This window comes from Gossypium hirsutum, chromosome D12 (genome assembly GCF_007990345.1).
Source record: "Gossypium hirsutum isolate 1008001.06 chromosome D12, Gossypium_hirsutum_v2.1, whole genome shotgun sequence".
NCBI lineage: Eukaryota > Viridiplantae > Streptophyta > Magnoliopsida > Malvales > Malvaceae > Gossypium > Gossypium hirsutum.
Window position 1 is genome coordinate 8754783 of NC_053448.1, and position 18042 is coordinate 8772824.

An 18042-nucleotide genomic window follows, 5' to 3' on the forward strand; every position below is an offset into this window, starting at 1 on the left:
AAAAACACTTTTTTTTATCAACTTTCTATCCTAAGGCCTAAATACTAAAAATATAAATTAAAATACTAAATTACTTAGAAAACAAACTTTGTAAGTGCGGAATTGACCATAATTGATGGCATGTCAATTTGCTACTTTGAACCTAACATATCCATGCAGGAGGAAGAATCAACAAAGGGTGCTTTTGCAAATGAAAGTGAGAGCCAACATTTCAATAGGCTCTCCCGAAATTGAGCATCTCTAAGGTTATGGAAAATGAGTTATATTAATTTTTATGTGTAGTATTATTTTATTATATAATTAGTTGTTTTTAACATGTATTGTGATGTAATTATACTATTTTAAATAAAGTTGATGAATTTTTTTGTCTAATTTAAGTGAGATGTTAATAAAACTTTGTTACTCATTTTTTTCCAATGTTTGATGTAGTAGTTTAATAAATTTGTTAAGGCTAAACTAAATGAATTAAAAAATAAAAACGAATAATACAAATAAAGGTGTTTATGGGTTGAGTAGCCTGCACGACCCGATTAGCCTAATCCAATTTGGACTGAGCTTGGGTTTTATTTTTTTCAACTTTGACTTAACCTGTTATATTATTTAAAAATTAAAAAAATAAAAAATATTATTTATATATTTATATAATTAAATTTAAATAAATTAATTCTTAAGTATTTTTTGAATAGTGAAATAGGGCACTTGGCCAACTTAGGCTCAAGCTTGAGCTTGGAAATTTTTTAAAATTTAGGTCTTGACTCGGCCTGATCTATAAACACATTTAAATATAAGGGATCTCAACTATCATAGATGTTAAGATACAGATTCATTAGTGAATTTATATCTTATGGACCTTGAAACCCATGGATACCAAGGTAACCTTAAAAAAAATACATATTTTGAACATTTTTTAAGAAATAATCTTTAAATTTACAATTTTATATGTTAAAAAAGTCCTTAAGAAAATGCAAGAAAAACAAAATCAATTAAGCCTTGTACTAAATTTACACCCAATTAAGCCTATGTCATTAATTAAAATAATCAATTAAGCCCCTTCATTAACGATTTTCATCATTAACCACATTAACTATTAAAATAAATTGATGGACCAATTAAATTCTGACACCTAGCAGCTTTTAGTTTAATTTAATATTTTTCCATAAAAATATTTAAAAATTAGAAAAAAAAATATAAAAATCATAACAATAAAAATATTTAAAAAATCTGAAAAAATCATATAAATCATAAAAATTATAAAAATAGAAAAAACCATCAAAAATTATAAAAATTATTAAATATTAAAAATATGAAAATTGATAAAAACTTTAAAAATATAAAAAAAATTATACAAATTATAAAAATATAATAATTTATAAAATGAAATTTATAAAATTAATAAAACATATTTAAAATTTTATAAAAGCATATTAAAATTCTATAAAAAATCATACAAAATTATAAAAAATATTAAAATTAATATAAACTTATAAAAATTATAAAAATCATAAAAACTTGAACTGGACCAGATCAGTCGGTTGGACCGATTTACCCGAAATTGGCAAGGGTGTCGTTCAGGAGAAAGCCATTAGACTGGTTGACCTGGGAACCGGGCAATATGTTTTTAATATTTTTAATATTTTATTTAATTGAACTAGATTGGTTAGTCGAAATGGCAAATTGGTGGCCTTATTAATTCAACCATCGGTCCGATTTTGAAAGCCTTGATTAGAATATTTCATTTTTTTACAATTTATTATTATTATTTTAAGAATTCTAATACATTTTTTAAATAAGTTTTATGAAATAATTTTATATCATAAAAATCATAAATTCTAATAAATATCGATTTTAGTAAGTTTATATCAATTTTAATAAAACTTATTTAAAATATAAACTTATAATAAGTGTATATCAATTTTATTTTTTACAATTTATTAAAATTAATATAAACTTATAAAAAATATAAAAGAATTCATAATTTTTTTACATTTTTAATAAGTTTATGTAAATTTTAATATTTTAATATTTTTATTTTTTATATTTTTAAAATTTTTAAAATTTTTAATGATTTTTTAATGATTTTTAATTATTTTTATGAGAAAAATATTATATTAAACCAGAAGCTGTCACTTGTCATCATCTGATTTGTTCATCAATTTATTTTAATAGTTAATGTGGTCAATAATCGTTAATGAAGGGGTTTAATTTATTATTTTAGTTTACGACAATAGCTTAATTAGGTGTGAATTTAATATAGGGGCTTAATTGGTTTTTTACATTTTCGTAAGGCCTTTTTTTTTACATATAAGCCAATTTACAATATACTATTAATAAAACCCCTGACTAAATTGGTGTTACGAGTTAACCGGATACCAACTCAGTTAAAAAATTATAAAAATGCCTCTTTGTAATTAAAAAAAATCATATTATTCAAGAGTATTTTAGTCTTCTCATTTTAACAAAAACCAAGAAAAATATGAATACATTGAGATTTAAACCGTGCTAATTAAATTAATAAAACCTTAAATTTATCACTCAACCAAAGCTTATATATATATATTACATGTTTTTATTATGTACAATTTACTATCTCCACTAGTTGTACATCTATACTTACTATTAATAAAACCCTTAACTGAGTTGGCGTCGAGGGTTAACCGAGTACCACATCGATTAAAAAATTACAAAAATATCATACTGTAATTAAAATAAGCCATATTATTTAAGGGTATTTTAATCTTTTTATTTTAACAAAAATCAAGAAAAATATATATACAATAAAATTTGAACCAGCATAAATTAGATTAATAAAACTTTAAATTTACCTCTCAACCAAATATTTCATTATTTACATTTATCTTCCGCATACTGTATTCTAGTTTTTAAAAAATTCCAATTAATCCTGTTTGCAATTAAAAAAAGAAACTCTTTTAATGAAACATTGTGGAAACTTAAAAGATACGGTTTTAGATAGTCATAAAGAAAATCAATAAGAAATGGAACAATTAAAGCCCAATCCTTGATTGTAGCCCAGCCTAAAGCAGTCAATTTTCAGTTTGGACTCTCGTTTTTTCTATTTCATTCTCTCATTTTATTTTTGCTTGTTATACACTAATTATCAGTAATTAATCTCTGTTTAAGCTTTGTCTAATCCAAATTAAACTACTCTCTCATAATAAGCTATAAATATCCTCCTTTTCTGATACAAACCATTTCATTTTTTTGAAGATGATGTCTCCAAGGCCAATCTCTGAGGTTCGCGGATCGTCTAATTTCAGGTATGTGTTAAAATAAAATAAATCTCTCATTCTTTTTTTTTTCAATTTTCAATTTGATTTTTTAGAACCCTAGCTTTTCTGTTGGTTTTCTAGAAGAAATGACATTTGCGGAGGAATTAGAAATTTGAATCTTACGTTTATTTGTGGAGTTTAGGTCAACTGCATTTCTTGCCTTCAAAGTGATATGCTAAGGTCAACAGTGCCTTACTTTGTTTTAGCGACTAGCGTGTTTAGCATTACTAAACTGAATAATCATCTCTACCAGTGTTGCGTACTTCTATGTAGTTTATGGGAAATTTTAGCTTAGTTTAGCTAAAGTATTGTTCTAAAAGGCGTAATCATGAGGTATTAAACTTTTGATAATGATTTTCTGTTTAGAGATTAAAATAAATGTTCTCATATATTTATAAATACTAATAAAATACATTTGAAACCCTGTTATATGACTATATGTTCATATACTTGTATATAAATTAATTGTATTATATTTTAGTTTGCTAGATCTTAGATGATTTTGCCATTAATTATTTTTACTTGTAGGCAAACTCCTCTGCAGATAATCCACATTGTTGGGAACTTCTTGAGAATATGGTCAGTTTACTCCATGTATCGGTACCTGACCCAGACTGGAGCTTCAGTGATACTTTTTATCTTCAGTTGTCTGGTTCCCTCATCTATCTTATTTTTACTCTTGCAAAAGCCTTGGAAGGGAAGATCACTCTCAAATACACAGGTTAAGTAGAGTTGCTTCTTTTCCTGAGGAAGATAATAACAATTGGAAGAAAGAGTTCTCACTTGTATCTTTTTCCTTAATTTTTCCTTTTTGAAGTCTCTTTTAATTTGCAGGTTGTTCCTTCTGTAATTAATGGTGCTATAACAGCTTTATATTTCATCTTGTGGGGAAAAGGGCTTAAATCTTGTGGACCACTTAGGTGCGTTTCTGGTGCCTTAAACATTCTTTCTTATTTCTGTTTATGGTTACATGTCTTAAACATGCATAGTTTGGTTAGATTGGGCATATAAGATGGTATTGTATATTTGAAACCTTGTCTGATTTATAAAAACAATTTAATTTGCTATATATTTATTTGTTGAGTTTATGAGAAACCCCTATGCTTTCAACCTCCTATTTATAGGAATCTTGAAAGTTTCTCTTTCCATTTTAATTATTTATATTTGTGGAAAATGCGTATAAATGTCTTATTGTAGTGCCAAATCTGAAGGTGGAAATGCGGGAGAAAAATCTCTTGCCCTTGCTTGGACAGTTCCAGACATGATCCCTTTTTGATTTGTTGTTAGAAAGGTGCAACTTTCACAAATTCTAAACTCCAAGCCTTTTGAAACATTTGTGTCAAAAATTGGCAAGGATGCACGTAATAGGCCTTATATGATGTTATAGGCTATTGGTTTTGGGCTAGATGTTTGATGCAATATCACGCAATTTTGTTTTAATTTGAACTGTGTGAAACTTTCTTTTATTGTGGTCTTTGCCACCACTTCCCTGCTACTAAAAGGAAAAAAATGTAAAAATGGAAGTTGTTAACAGCCCAAGAATATTTGATAGTTGTTGCATTAACCTCTCTATACAATCCCGGGCATCATAACCTGAACTTAAGATTCATGAGCGTAATGATCTTTCCACCTTTTATAGCGTGTTATGATTGACTCCTAGGTTCTCTTGACGTGATTTTATCTATATGAAGCTTTAAATGGTACCCATGGCTATATTAATTTTCATTTTATTTTTTCTCTAGAGCTATATTGGCGGAGTATTCTGGTGCTGTTCTTGGAGTATTATCTGCAGTATTGTATGGTAGAAGAGGCCATCTCTGGAAAAAGGTAAACACATTGAACTACAATGTATAGCTAATTCGACATTTTTTTTTTTTTAATTCATGTAAAACAGATTTTGTACCTCTGTTTTCTGGGGCTGCCTTACCTTCAGAAGTAGTTGGACGCACATTGGTCTTATTGCTGTATCTGTTTAGAATTGACATCAGTGGTACCATTAGAAATTAGAATAAAATTTTATATGTGCTCAGCATCAACATTAATGGATGAAATATCTGATGATGTCTTTTCTTCTGGTTTCCCAGGTTGGTGGGCTTATTGCAATGTTGGCATCTTTTTATTTCTTATCTCAAGGCTGGGCCTTGGCAACACTTTCTCCATTCTATATCCTCTCATAGGCCTTCCTCAAATCTAGGATGTTACAATGCAATAGGCTAGCTGTTTAGTATCACCTTATTTGATTTTTCCCTGTAATCTCTAAACAGATTATCTTTTTATTCTTGTTCTGATTATTCTAGTTTGATTTGATAAACTTAACTAAAAAATACCATTCAAAGACAGCCTCGATTCAGAGGTTCAGACTGAACAAGTATTGGGCATGAGTAAAATGATGGTTCCCATCTTGGCTGGAATCTTATCAGCTCTGAGAAGGGTGATTGCAAGGCGGGTTTCACTCAAGGTATTGATGTTAATGCATCTGAAGTTATCTTCTAGCCTTTTTGTCAACTGAAAACCATCAGCTACTAGCCCCCAACCCCCTCAATATTGCAAACTATTTTTTAAAAAGAAAAAAAAAAACTGTAAGATAATTTTGTGTTGTTGACATTCTCTGCCTTTAGAATCAACTGAAAAGGCGGCTTCATGCGATAACCATTGCTTCTGCAACTTCTTTCCTATTCCCCGTGGCCATGTGGGACTTAATCATAGTAAGGTTTCTATTGTTCTATTCATTCCCGTAATTTCATTGAGTATACATGTTTAGTTTCATCTCTTGTATCTTAGCTTGTTTGACAATTTTTGTTCTTTCCTCTGCATAAATTGAACACTTCAGGGATCTTCTGATAGCAATATGGAACTTCCATTTTCTGCCTGGGCTTTTCTGAGTACAGTTCTTTTTGGAATAATATTGGTATTCTACGTTGACAGCATCGCAGAGGAGAAGTATGACAGTAACTAAAGCAGTTCTATGGTTTTTGTGATTTTTCTAGTTTTGAAGAGCCTGTTGCGTTATTTCGTCAAAATGTTTAGACTTGTGCATATATAATGTGCTAGAACACTCAGTTCTACATTCCCTTTGCATCCTTTTTTTCTATTATAGGTTCTGCATGGTCTAATTCAAGTAATACTATTCTTTTTTCTTTTATTTTTGGAAAATTAAAGATGCAAGGGATGTTATTTTGTCAGTGGTAATTTTGCATGGATAACTTCCATTTATTTCAGCTTTAAGCATTTCAACTTAAAACAGTGTAAGACATATATAACTGCAACTACTTCATCTGTTGATAGGTTGCATATGGTTTTCTCTTCTCCAAGACATTTAATGGCAGCTGCAGGATGCATAATTGTCATGGAGATTGCTTACAAAATGGACTTCTCCTTGGCAGGCTTTTTAATTTGTTCCTCAATATTAGGCATTGGTATGTTAACTTTTTCTTCATTTATCTTGAAGTGAATGAACCATGGATAAAGAAGGGTGCATCTCCTTTGTAGTGTTTTTTTTCCCCTTTTGATCAAAATGGCAATGCATTCATCTCTAAACACATAGGAAGGAATTTCATATGGAGGTTTCTTTTTTAAATCATAATTTTTCAAGAAGCTGGAGGTTCAAGTCTTTACACACACACAATCGGCATCCTTTCATCTCTACCACATCTTGTTGAATATATACTATTATGGCTTTGAAAACATATTAGATGATAAAGAAATCTTATTGTACTTCCCTTATCTCTATTCAGTTTTCAATATTTCCCATGAAGGAGCTCGTTTTCATGTTTGTTTTTGCAGTAAAATTTGTTTTCTTAACTCATTGCTGAAATTTCTGGAAAATGCTGCGAAAATCTTCAATGCAAAGCAATAAAAATAAACTATCCTTGATTTTGGCCCTTGACATGAAACATGTGCAAGTTTACCATAAGCAATGTTTTTGTGCCTAAATTTCAAGAGATCTTATGTTTGATTCTCCCTAAATTTGTAGGGATATATGAGGCAACTACCTTGGAACGTGGTAGGAAAGATTCTCTTCAAAAACCAGAAATATCAAATGGGATGTTGGATGATGAACTTGAGATGCCTTCTCTTCCGACTTAATTTGTGCAATTCTGGTGTGTGCAGAATGTTCTTGTGTACGTGTCAAACTCCTTGGTCTTTCTATTCCCCGTTTTTATGAAAGCATAATATTGCATGGCTGTGGTTTTGGGTGGGTAGTATGAAGTGACTTTGATCGGTTCATTCTAATGCATGAAACTGCTCAATGATGATGTTGGTAGGCAGTAGTTGGTTTCAGTAAAATATTATGTGTTCTGAATGATGGACTTAAATTTACTAATTCAAAAACAGGGATATAGACTTGGCTAGATATAGTTTGAGACTTAAGTAGCCAGTCAAAGATACTTCTTTGAGTTATTTTCATCAGTTCAAAATGTTTCGGGGGGAGGGGTGAATTAAGACTTGGCCTCTAAGCTGGTGGATACATTCACCAAAAAAAACACCCGGGTAGTATTGGAAGAGCATCCGACCATACTTTTGTGGCAGTGAATGGCTTTTGCTGACTATTCTACCTTTTTTGTGCAGTGACAACCTAGGGTTTACGCATGAACAAGCAATTTTCTTGCAGCATTTATTGTGAAGATGTTGATTTTGTTACCCTTAGTTATTGGGCATGATGGGTAATAAACTTCATTGCTTTAATCAGTTTCCAGCCAGGTACCCCCCCTGCCCACATTCTTTATTTGTCAAAATGGTATAACATCTGAGCCAATCGTTGAACTGATGGTTTGGACCCAAGTGTAGCATTTAACAGGATCCATCGTTGTAAAAGTGTTTCAAATATTACTTTTCATTTATTGTTTATAACTACCCGTTTATAATTTACAACTACCCATCGGCAAGATTATGTTCTGTATTTGTCCTCGAAGGATTCTACGGATTACTTCTACAGCTTACGGTTCAGTTTTTTTATCAACAAAAACTCAGTGTTAAGAGACTGGTCGTTCTATTTTTATCTCAGACGGCTTTTGCTAATTGATGAAATTCGGTTCCTTTTGATGGATAAGAGACTTCTGCTTTGAAGTCTGATGTGTTTGGACTTTTGTTTTGGAATGTTTCGGACTGTTGGCATTATGGCAAGTAAATGCTTGGGTGTAGCTTGGCAAAAGAAAAAAGAACCTAGGATTTGTATGAATCTGTTTTATGATCTTTATGTGATTGCATTGCTGGTAATACAATCTTCATTCATCTTGATTGATTAGTCATTGGTAACTGCTGGTGACTTTCTTTTCCTGTCGTTTCACTCTCGAGAGATTTTCGGAAGAAACTAGAAAAAAAAAAAAGGGGAGTTGCTGTTTTACTTGTTACCTAACATATTTGCCTGCCGGCAATAGTAGCGGAATTTAAATAGTTGTGTTTTTATGGTAAAAAATTGTGTTTAAAAATGTATATATTTGTAAAAGTTTGGACACGTAATTTATGTTAAAACATTTGATACATTGATCTTTTTTTATTCTTACTGATGGTAATGCGCACACATGTTATCTTGTTTATAAATTGTTACTATATGGTCATATATCTTTCTTCAAATAAACAACTCTATGAGAATGATAATGTTTTATGCCTCACGAAACTCTTGCTAACGAAACATAAATAGTTACCTCTAGTTAAATTTATTATTATGGGCTAAATTTAAAGGAAACAATAAAATAAAAAATGTTGCCCAAACTTAAATTTCTAATAGATATAAGATTTTTTCTTAAAAAATAGATAAACGTTTTTCTTTGTTGAAATCTAATCTAGTATGTATGCTATAGAAGGCTTTGGTTTGGCAACCCATAACGCTACCACGTGGATTTGTGAAGTCAACTTTCAAAAGGAAATTAACAAAACTATAGAAAGAGTATTAATCTATATGGGAATTTATTTCACAATCCTTACTTCGAAAGCTAAATGTGACTATTCTTGGTTTTGCTAACTTAATTTTTATTAATCTAGTTTTTGGGATGTAACATTAGATATGCTACACTAGGAACTTATAAACGAATAAATCCATAAATAGATTCAGGATTTATTCTGTTTGGGTCTTGTCCGATGTACGGTCTGTCCAATCAATCACATCTATATCTCTATCTTTTAGGCGACATCTACTCCGATGCCCAAGATAAGGTATCTCCACAATTGGACTTGATAGACGACATATTAGTCTTTTAATCGGTTTGCTCATTTTTTATTAAACTAAGGACATGTTTAGGTTCGCCTACTAATACAAGTTGGTCTTTCCGTACTACAATCTGACCACGTAATACCGCTTAGTATTAATTAAACATTTAGACAACCAATGAGCAACATTTGCTTCCATTTTGCTTTGCTTGCAAAAACCATGTGAGGACAATTATAAAAAGTATATTAATTGTAATAAATTATTTTATTAATCAATCTGTTCAAAAAAATTACAAGTGTATATTGACGAAAATACTACATTTAGGGCACTAGATCCAACATATGATGCTCTTGTTCATAAAGGAACTTAGGAGTTAGTGCCATCTGATTCTAGTCAAAATGTAGTGGGTTGTAAGTGGATTTTTCGAATTAAACATGACTCTGATGGTTCCATTAACAGGTACAAGGTACGATTAGTTGCAAAGGGGTTTCATCAATGTTCAGGAGTTGATTATCATGACACATTTAGTTTTGTAATCAAACCAACCACCATCCGTCTTGTTCTTAGTCTTGCAATAAGTCGTGGTTGGTCCCTTCGTTAGCTTGATGTCAACAACGCCTGTTTACAAGGCCATCTCAGTGAGAATGTGTATATGAGTCAACCGTTAGGGTTCATTCATCGAGATTTTCCATCATATGTATGTAAGGTTCGGAAAGTTATTTATGGCATCAAACAAGCACCTCAAGCTTGGTACCAAGAACTCTGCAATTTCCTATTTCACTCAGGCTTCAAAATTTCACATTCTGATACATCTCTATTCGTCTTCAAATCTGATGGCCATTCATTGTATACTTGTTTATGTTGACGGTTTAATTGTCACTAGGGATAATGATGCAGTGGTAAATTGGTTTGTTCATTTCTTAGTAAGTCGATTTTCACTTAAGGACCTAGGCATGCTTTCTTACTTCCTTGGTGTTGAAGTTCTTCCCAACAAGCATGGTCTTTTGCTTTCTCAACAACGTTACTTGTTGAACATTCTTGCTCATGCATAGATGTTGGATGCTAAACCAATTCAAACACCACTACCAACATGATTACTCAGATATCTTTGTGACACCCCTCATCATGGTCTCTAGCTCTATCGTGACTCTCCTACTTCCTTGCATGCATTCTCTAATGTTGGTTAGGCTAGAACTTCAATGACTTCTCATCCATCATTTCTTACATTATCTATTTGGGTCGCAACCCTATCTCCTAAAGCTCCAAAAAGCAACAAACTGTTGCTCGTTTCTCCACTGTGGTCGAATATCGATCCGTTGCTAATACTATTGTTGAAATGAATTGGGTTTGCTCTCTGTTAAATGATCTTGGTCTTCAACCTTCTACATGCCCGATGATATACGGTGACAATATTGGGGCAAACCAATTGTGCTCTACTCCAGTTTTTCATTCACGAATGAAACATGTGGCTCTCAACTTTCATTTCATTCGTGATCAAATGCAAAATGGTGATCTGCGGGTTGCACATGTATCCTTCATTGATCAACTCGCTAATATTTTAACAAAACCACTCCCTCAGACTTGCTTTCTCTTTCTTTAGGACAAGATTGGACTCTCTTGTCGAGATCCATCTTGAAGGGGCCTAACAGAAGATTTCTACCACAAGACTGATTCCTATGGGATCCCATCAAATCTGTTTCTATTTCAAATTTTTTTTACTTTTTTTTTTTTTGTTTTGATGTACTCCTGATATATAGGAGATTTCAAATTTCTTTGTTCTTGTTTTCTATTTTGATGTACTCGAGTTAGTTTTGGGCTTCATATGTGTATGTATATCATTGAAATGAGAAATGAAATGTGTCGAATTATATTCTTGTTAATTAAGAGGTTGTCACGTGTCACCACCGGATTGACTATTAGTGTCGCATCAATATAAACTAGCGGTGTGCGGAGGTGTCAACCTAAATGAAGAAATACAAATTTAAATATCAACTAAGTCAAAAAAAAATTTAAATACAATCAAATAATTTTAGACATTCAAAAGACAGAAAATAATGTCATTTTTCCTACTGCAGCAAACGTCATTAAAATGGCTTCAATGTCTTAATATAATCTTTTTTTTTTTGCTAAATTTTTATATAATCATATTTAAATTTATGCTAAATTAATAAATTACGCTATAAAGTTTTTGACATATATACCAATTTTAGTGTGATTATTTTGTTAATGTCATGTCTTGTTTGTAACAGGTTTTTTTATTATTATTGCGAATTATATAATTGTATCATGTCTAATGTTATTGGATATCCTAATTCATTATCCAAAAATCTCTTCCAAAACCAGAGAGCAAACTTATAACGGGAATGTCCTATAAATATTATAGATTAGATTGTATAGCCGGTGGATTTCATACTGTGAACGCTGCTAAAAAAGATCAACAATTAATTATAAAAACTTTATTAAAGGATGAACCGTCATATGGTTATTTAATTATTATTTTTAAACTATTAAAATATAATATCTATAATTATTTTAATTTTCCACAAGTAAATTCTCCTATTTCATTTTAAAATATTATTTTCTTTATTTAACAACCATTTTTGCTATGACTATTTAGAATACCATCACAGCCTATTGCCGAAACATAACATGACGATTCCAACTTGAAGCTATCTTAGACTTCGTTAAAAAAGGGAAAGGTAACCATTAAAGAATTGCTTTGTTAAACATCAAGAACAGGAGAAATTGGTGTTTTTAATGATGTTCCAAGTTAAATCATAGAGATAACACAATTGTTCCAAATTGTTGAATGTTGCTAAAACACAGTAAATATCAGTGCATTTTATGCCTGTCATCTGCAGCAGTTTTTGCAGCTGCTTTGGTAACAAAATGAGTAACAATTCCAATGGGACAAAACAGCAGACAAAGAGAAACCGAATGCCGAGTCTCGATTTGGTTTTGCAGTCCATCCTGAAAAACCTGCCTGGAATTGAAGAGCGGAACAAAATGGTCAGAACTCTGCAGTTCAAACTGTTAATTCGTGTAAGCATGAAATCGTGAGAGATACACATACCTTGCAGCAAAGAGATCTACAGCCAATAAATGAATCCATGCAGAAGCTAATGTCATTTCACTGGAGAACATTTTGGCCATACCAGATAGCTAAAACTCGGTGTGACAACAGAAAAAACCGTAAAGATTTGCGGTCATTGTTGACAATTGTATACATCTAAAACAAACTAAAGAGAGATCATATCATGTAAGTGTTGGTAAACATGTACCTCTGGCAGCCAGTATTTACTAGCAAACATCAGCTTTAATGTATCAGGCGTCCATGACAGGTACAGCAGATATGCATACAGAAGCCCGAGCACAATAAAAGGGACGCTACTTTCCATAGACTTTTTAGTCTGCATTCGTAGTTGTGTGCATGCCAAACACATCAGTTCTCCAAGAAATATAGCTCGACTCAAAATATTTTACGTGAATCATTGAAACAAAGACGAGATTTTTAAGACTATAAGGCAGCATAAGCAAAATGGTGCAAATCACAACAGGTTAACCAAAACTTCTCCCTCCATTAAGGTTATTATGTAAGTCAGAAAACACAGATAAACAATGACCCCAACAAGGAAACATTGAATGAAAAGCTTTTGTTCCGACTGAATTTGCACCAACCTATTCATAAAGTTCAGATTCCAAAGCTATACATGGCAAAGAGGAAGTCAAAATAAGTAGGAGAGAATAATGTAAATGAGATTTCCCTAGTACTGACTAGAAACTTACCAATTCAGATTTCGGAGCAAAAACCATAAGAGTATAGAATGGAAGAACCGCTGCGGTTCCCAAGGTAAATACGCTGCTAGCAATTTGTGAAGTTGGCAACCCTGTAAAAGTGTTAGCATATGCCAGTTAGGAAGAATAAAAGAAAATGCTTAGCAATGTTGACTTCTTTCAATATTTCATCGATCAAAATTATATGGTATTTAAGAGGATATATTGTGTACATGCTACAAATAAGGACATTTAGATTGCACTAAGTATAAGCATACTTAGCATAAACCACTGATGGGTGCAAGTTGGACATTAGTAAACATTAAGGCAGCAGCACAAAGAAAGAACTAATCCAACAGCCTAGCACAAATTGGCAGAGGCAGAACAAAGGAAACAGTAACTGATCTGTCCAAATTAGACCTTTTCACAACCTTTCAGCAGCAATAACTTATACAGGAAACAAAAACATATGGAACAAGCCTCTAGCATATGCCAGACTTCTCAATTGGCAACCTATGTCAAAAAAAAAAAAGGATCAATTTCTTTTTCTTCACTCTTTTCTGCACATGGTCATTAATATTTCTTTTTTCTAGTAATATACTGGTTTCTGCTACATTCTATAATTGAGGAGCCAAAAAGACAACAACAGGAAAGGACCTAACGCAAATAAACTTTGCTAGCAGATGGATGCTAGGAATTGATCAAAAGTCCTACTAGACTTCAACAGCCAAAAGAGTATATTCACAGAAATCCTAGAGGTTACATCATGTTAAGGTTAACTAGCATTAGAAGGACCATGGTGAGGCTGCAAAGAAGAATGTAAGAGTAAGACACTCTCCCAGATGGTGGAACTCCTGTTTAAAGATAGTGAATGATTCACACAATTTTGACCATGTGACGTGCATGAAAACTAGAAACTATTAAAGCAAAAATGTAAAGCAGTATGTGAAATTCTACTGAAAAGCAAGCGCTAAAAGGAATTACATGAAGCTTGTACTTCAAAGCTTTTTCTAAAGGGAATAAATGTAGAAACTTTTTGTCTAATAACAAGTCTTGTTCCTCTAGCAAAACTCCATTCATCAAGTAAGCCAGCTCCAATTCTTGCTTGCTGGCTGGGATGATCTGTGGTCCTGATTTTGAGAGCAGAAGTGAATCTTTGGTCCACTTCCACATTACGGTGAAGATTACCTGGCTGCCCAAATTGACTAATCTAAAAGAAACAAACCCCAAATTTAAGGATATCTCTTTAGCTTTAAGGTTAAATAGAAAATTGTCAAAATGTTAATAAGCAGCATAATTACACAAATCCACTAAGTCCACCATGCTCTGATAATAAATAACATGAGAGACAAGCAATTAAAGAAAACAGACCATATTTAATTTTGACTCATAGTATTCCATTATATTATGGGAAATTATATAATTCTTTTTCCTCATAAAATTCATTACCAACCCTTAAATCGAAGGAAAGACGCGCTCAAACGCTCATCCTCCTCATTGCTGCAATAGCAACTGTGCCAACTGAGGTAAGACTAAATTCGTTGACAAAAAGGAAAATTTAGAGAAACCAACAGACGAAAAAAAAAACAAGGGAAAGCATAGACTTCAGAATGAGAATTTATATGACAGTATAATTATTTTAAAAGGTTAACTGCAGTTTTCAGTATGCTTTAATACAATCAAACTTCTAATATGTCAATTGAGCAGGCTAAAACATGGTGAAAGTTAATGTCCATCATGCAGATCATAAAAACTCCCTTAATTTCATTTCTAATACTGACAAAGCCTAAAGTCTTCCTTTTTTTTTCAACAAACCATTAATTCTCCACAATACTAAGCCATAGCCCACATCTCAGAATTAGCAGAAACTAGACTGATATGTACCCATGAAATGACCAAATTTATTATACCAAAATAAAAATAAATAAGCATCTAATAGTTCTTTTCATTTAAAGCTCTTTTATCATCAACATTACAAATTAAACTACAAAAGACAGAAACTTCCAGCAACACCCAGATTAAGAAACCAATCAAAAAACTTCAGAAGTCTCAAAAGGTTTTTTTTTTTTAGAAAAAAAAGAAGAATAAAAGAAGTAAGATGAAGAACATAACAAGGAAAAAAAAAGAGACAAAAACAAACCTTTGGTGAGATTAGAGGATGGGCAATGCAAGAAGAAAAGAACATGATGGCTGAAAAACTGAAGTGACCTTTAACAAAATCAACAGTAATGTCTTCTTCATGAGCTTTATGTAATACCCTATTGCCTAATAGTTGGTAATTAAAGCGTATACAACAAGGACTCTAAAAAGAGTGATGAGATTAAAAAACAAAAAAAATGAAATGAAAAATAAAAATGATGAAATTGGTAATGGTGTGGCGAGAAATTCCACTAAGAAGGACGCAGGCAAAAAGATGAAGGAAAGAGAAAATAGGGAAGTTTGAAGTATAAAGAATAGTTGATTTGTACTTTATTTGTTAGATTTTTAAAATAATTAATGGACCCGCAAATAGAGTAATAAAATATTTATGTTTAGATATAGAAATTTAAAAATTGTAAGTTTGGACGTATTTAAATATAGGTTAAATTATAAAAATAGCCATTCAATTTATGAATGTGTTTTTGTTTTGGTCATCTAAGTTTAAGATTTTTCATTTTAGTTATTAACGTTTTCTAAGTTTAATATTTTGGTCACTTCTCTATTGGCCTCTTTTTATGGGTACAATAACAAATTTAGCCTTTCGACATCTATAGATTCTATTAATTTAGTCCTGATTCTAAAATAGATTCAACAAATTTAGCATTCAACTTTACACATTCTGTTAATTTAGTTTTACTTCTTGAAAATTCAAAATTAAAAACAAAATAACTTTAAAAATAAAAAAATTATTTAAAAGTTCATTCTTCAACAAAAATACAAAATATTTTATAAATACATACAAAATTATAAATAAATGAATATTCGTTTTTCTCTGTTTCTAACATACAATTTATAGTTGAGTATTTGGCATACTAGCGATGTTTCAGTTCGCCAGGTTGTCTCTTATTTGCCCATGGATTCAGCAGCAGTTCAAACGGTTGACCTATTCGGGAATCTCTGAATCTACGCTTATTTTTAACTCCTCGAAGCATTTCGTCGCTTACTATGCCCTTTCTCATCTTTGGGTGCCTAGGTATCCACCGTAAGCTTTTCCTCGTTTGAACCTCACCCTTAACTTTATTTTACTTTACTTTACTTTACTTTAATTTAATTTAAGGCTATGTCATCCTAAGTTACTGCTAAATGAAATGGAAGGATCTTATCAACGTCTATGAATGATAAATCATAAATTGAAGTAACTGTCGAATCGAAAAAATTGGGTACTATCATATAGCTTTGTTTCGGCTAAGTTCTCGAGTTGAAGATAAGCGGACTCGAACCGCTGACATCTGCCATAAGGTAAACCACTGCCTCTTAGGCCCCCGGCTGATTCTACCATAGAGGCCAACAATAGACAATAACTCTCCCCCCTCCAAACACAGCTTACAACTTTCATCTTACTATGCTCTCCAAAGAGCAACTCTTCTCAAAATCTCAAAAGGTGCTAAGTTGGAATCCTATTCTAATTAAGGATTCTTGTGGTTCCAGAGGATCCTACTACAAGAGAACCAAAAATGGTGGAGAGCTTTCCCCCCTCCAACTCTTTAGTCTTAAGAATGTTGGTTTTAAGAATGATTGATTGCCCTTATTCGACCCTTACTGCCCAACCTGAGAGTGGGCAGCTAATGTATTCCTCTTATTGAAAAGGGTTCTATGGTCGATCCACGACCCCTGGATATTGATGACGTCTTTGGGTGATCTCGTAGTTCTTACGGGGTGGAGACGATGGGGTTGATCCATGGGTTTTCCTTTCTTTTGCTGCATTTCGCTCAAAAGGTTGAAGGGAGATAGTGTATCAAGCTATTCGCAAAGGCCAACTTGATCCTTCCCCAGAAATTCTAGATGGGGGAACCTAGAGGAGTCGCCGACTCCAACTACCGTTGATGTACGATCCATAGTAAATCTGACCAATCGTCCATCCTACCTGTTCTACGTTATTGATAGCCCATCTTTGTCTCTGTAAGGCCCAATTTTATGCCCAGGCCCGAATATTAAAACAAGATAAACAACAGTCCAATTACAAAGGAAAATAACAAGCCCAATGTAGCCCATGGCCCAAAACAAAAATTAAAAACCCAGCCCAGACAATATTAACATTTTCGGCAGAAAGATGCCCCCCAAACCCTAGCGCCGTATGCCTCGCGTGGCCTCCTCGTCTGCCACGCCCAGCTCTCCATGCCACCATGTCGGCCACCTGCTCCTCTGTACCACCATACCTCTGTCACCTTCACCCATTCCCTGCAGGACCAGAAAGAAGACAAGACAATAAAATACAATTTTGAAAAGGCTATAAAAGCCTATTTAGCTTTCTGTAACGGGGGGGTTCTTTTTTTTTTGTTGTTTTTTTCGGCATTTTAATACAAAAAATAGAAGCTAGAATAAAAAAATACATAGATTTCAGTACTGAGATAGCAAACATTCGGAGAAAAAGGAAAGGCAAACGGAAAAGGTTACTTTTTCATCCATTTTCTTTCGATTTCCATATACATATCTATACATTTTTTAAATTAATATAAACCTAAAATCTATATATTCTAAGACCAAAAATAAATAAAAAATATAGCAAAAAAAAAGAGAGAAATTTTACCTTTTGCCGGCGCCGGCGCCGACGAGTCTCCGGTGACCGTCCGACGACCGGACCCTTGGCCGGAGTCCCACCGGAAATCGCCCTCTCCCTCTCTCTCTCTCTCCCTT

At 32.5% G+C, this 18042-nt stretch overlaps 2 protein-coding genes across 4 annotated transcripts; one reads left to right on the plus strand and one right to left on the minus strand.

The window, feature by feature from the left end:
* The first annotated feature begins 2956 nt into the window (after positions 1-2956).
* Positions 2957-8525, plus strand: LOC107935836 (zinc transporter 5). Of its 2 annotated transcripts, none has more exons than XM_041108400.1 (11): positions 2957-3275; positions 3816-4008; positions 4122-4207; positions 5030-5114; positions 5372-5450; positions 5615-5745; positions 5906-5992; positions 6118-6227; positions 6573-6703; positions 7261-7408; positions 7857-8525. In XM_041108400.1, exons 1-10 carry the CDS (start codon positions 3226-3228, stop codon positions 7371-7373), a joined length of 1065 nt encoding a protein of 354 aa, XP_040964334.1. In that variant the 5' UTR covers positions 2957-3225; the 3' UTR covers positions 7374-7408; positions 7857-8525. The 2 variants fall into 2 exon arrangements, with proteins under 2 accessions (XP_040964334.1, XP_040964335.1); XM_041108401.1 differs by having other exon boundaries at positions 3122-3275; positions 4105-4207.
* Positions 8526-12180: 3655 nt separating this feature from the next.
* LOC107935845 (protein ABA DEFICIENT 4, chloroplastic) lies at positions 12181-15719 on the minus strand. Of its 2 annotated transcripts, none has more exons than XM_016868468.2 (6): positions 15350-15719; positions 14194-14419; positions 13222-13322; positions 12717-12845; positions 12509-12597; positions 12181-12418 (listed from the first exon to the last, which is right to left on the minus strand). In XM_016868468.2, the coding sequence occupies exons 1-6, from the start codon at positions 15392-15394 to the stop codon at positions 12268-12270; spliced, it is 741 nt and encodes a 246-aa protein (XP_016723957.2). In that variant the 5' UTR covers positions 15395-15719; the 3' UTR covers positions 12181-12267. The 2 variants fall into 2 exon arrangements, with proteins under 2 accessions (XP_016723957.2, XP_040964336.1); XM_041108402.1 differs by lacking the exon at positions 14194-14419 and adding an exon at positions 14663-14741 and having other exon boundaries at positions 15350-15652.
* Positions 15720-18042: the final 2323 nt, after the last annotated feature.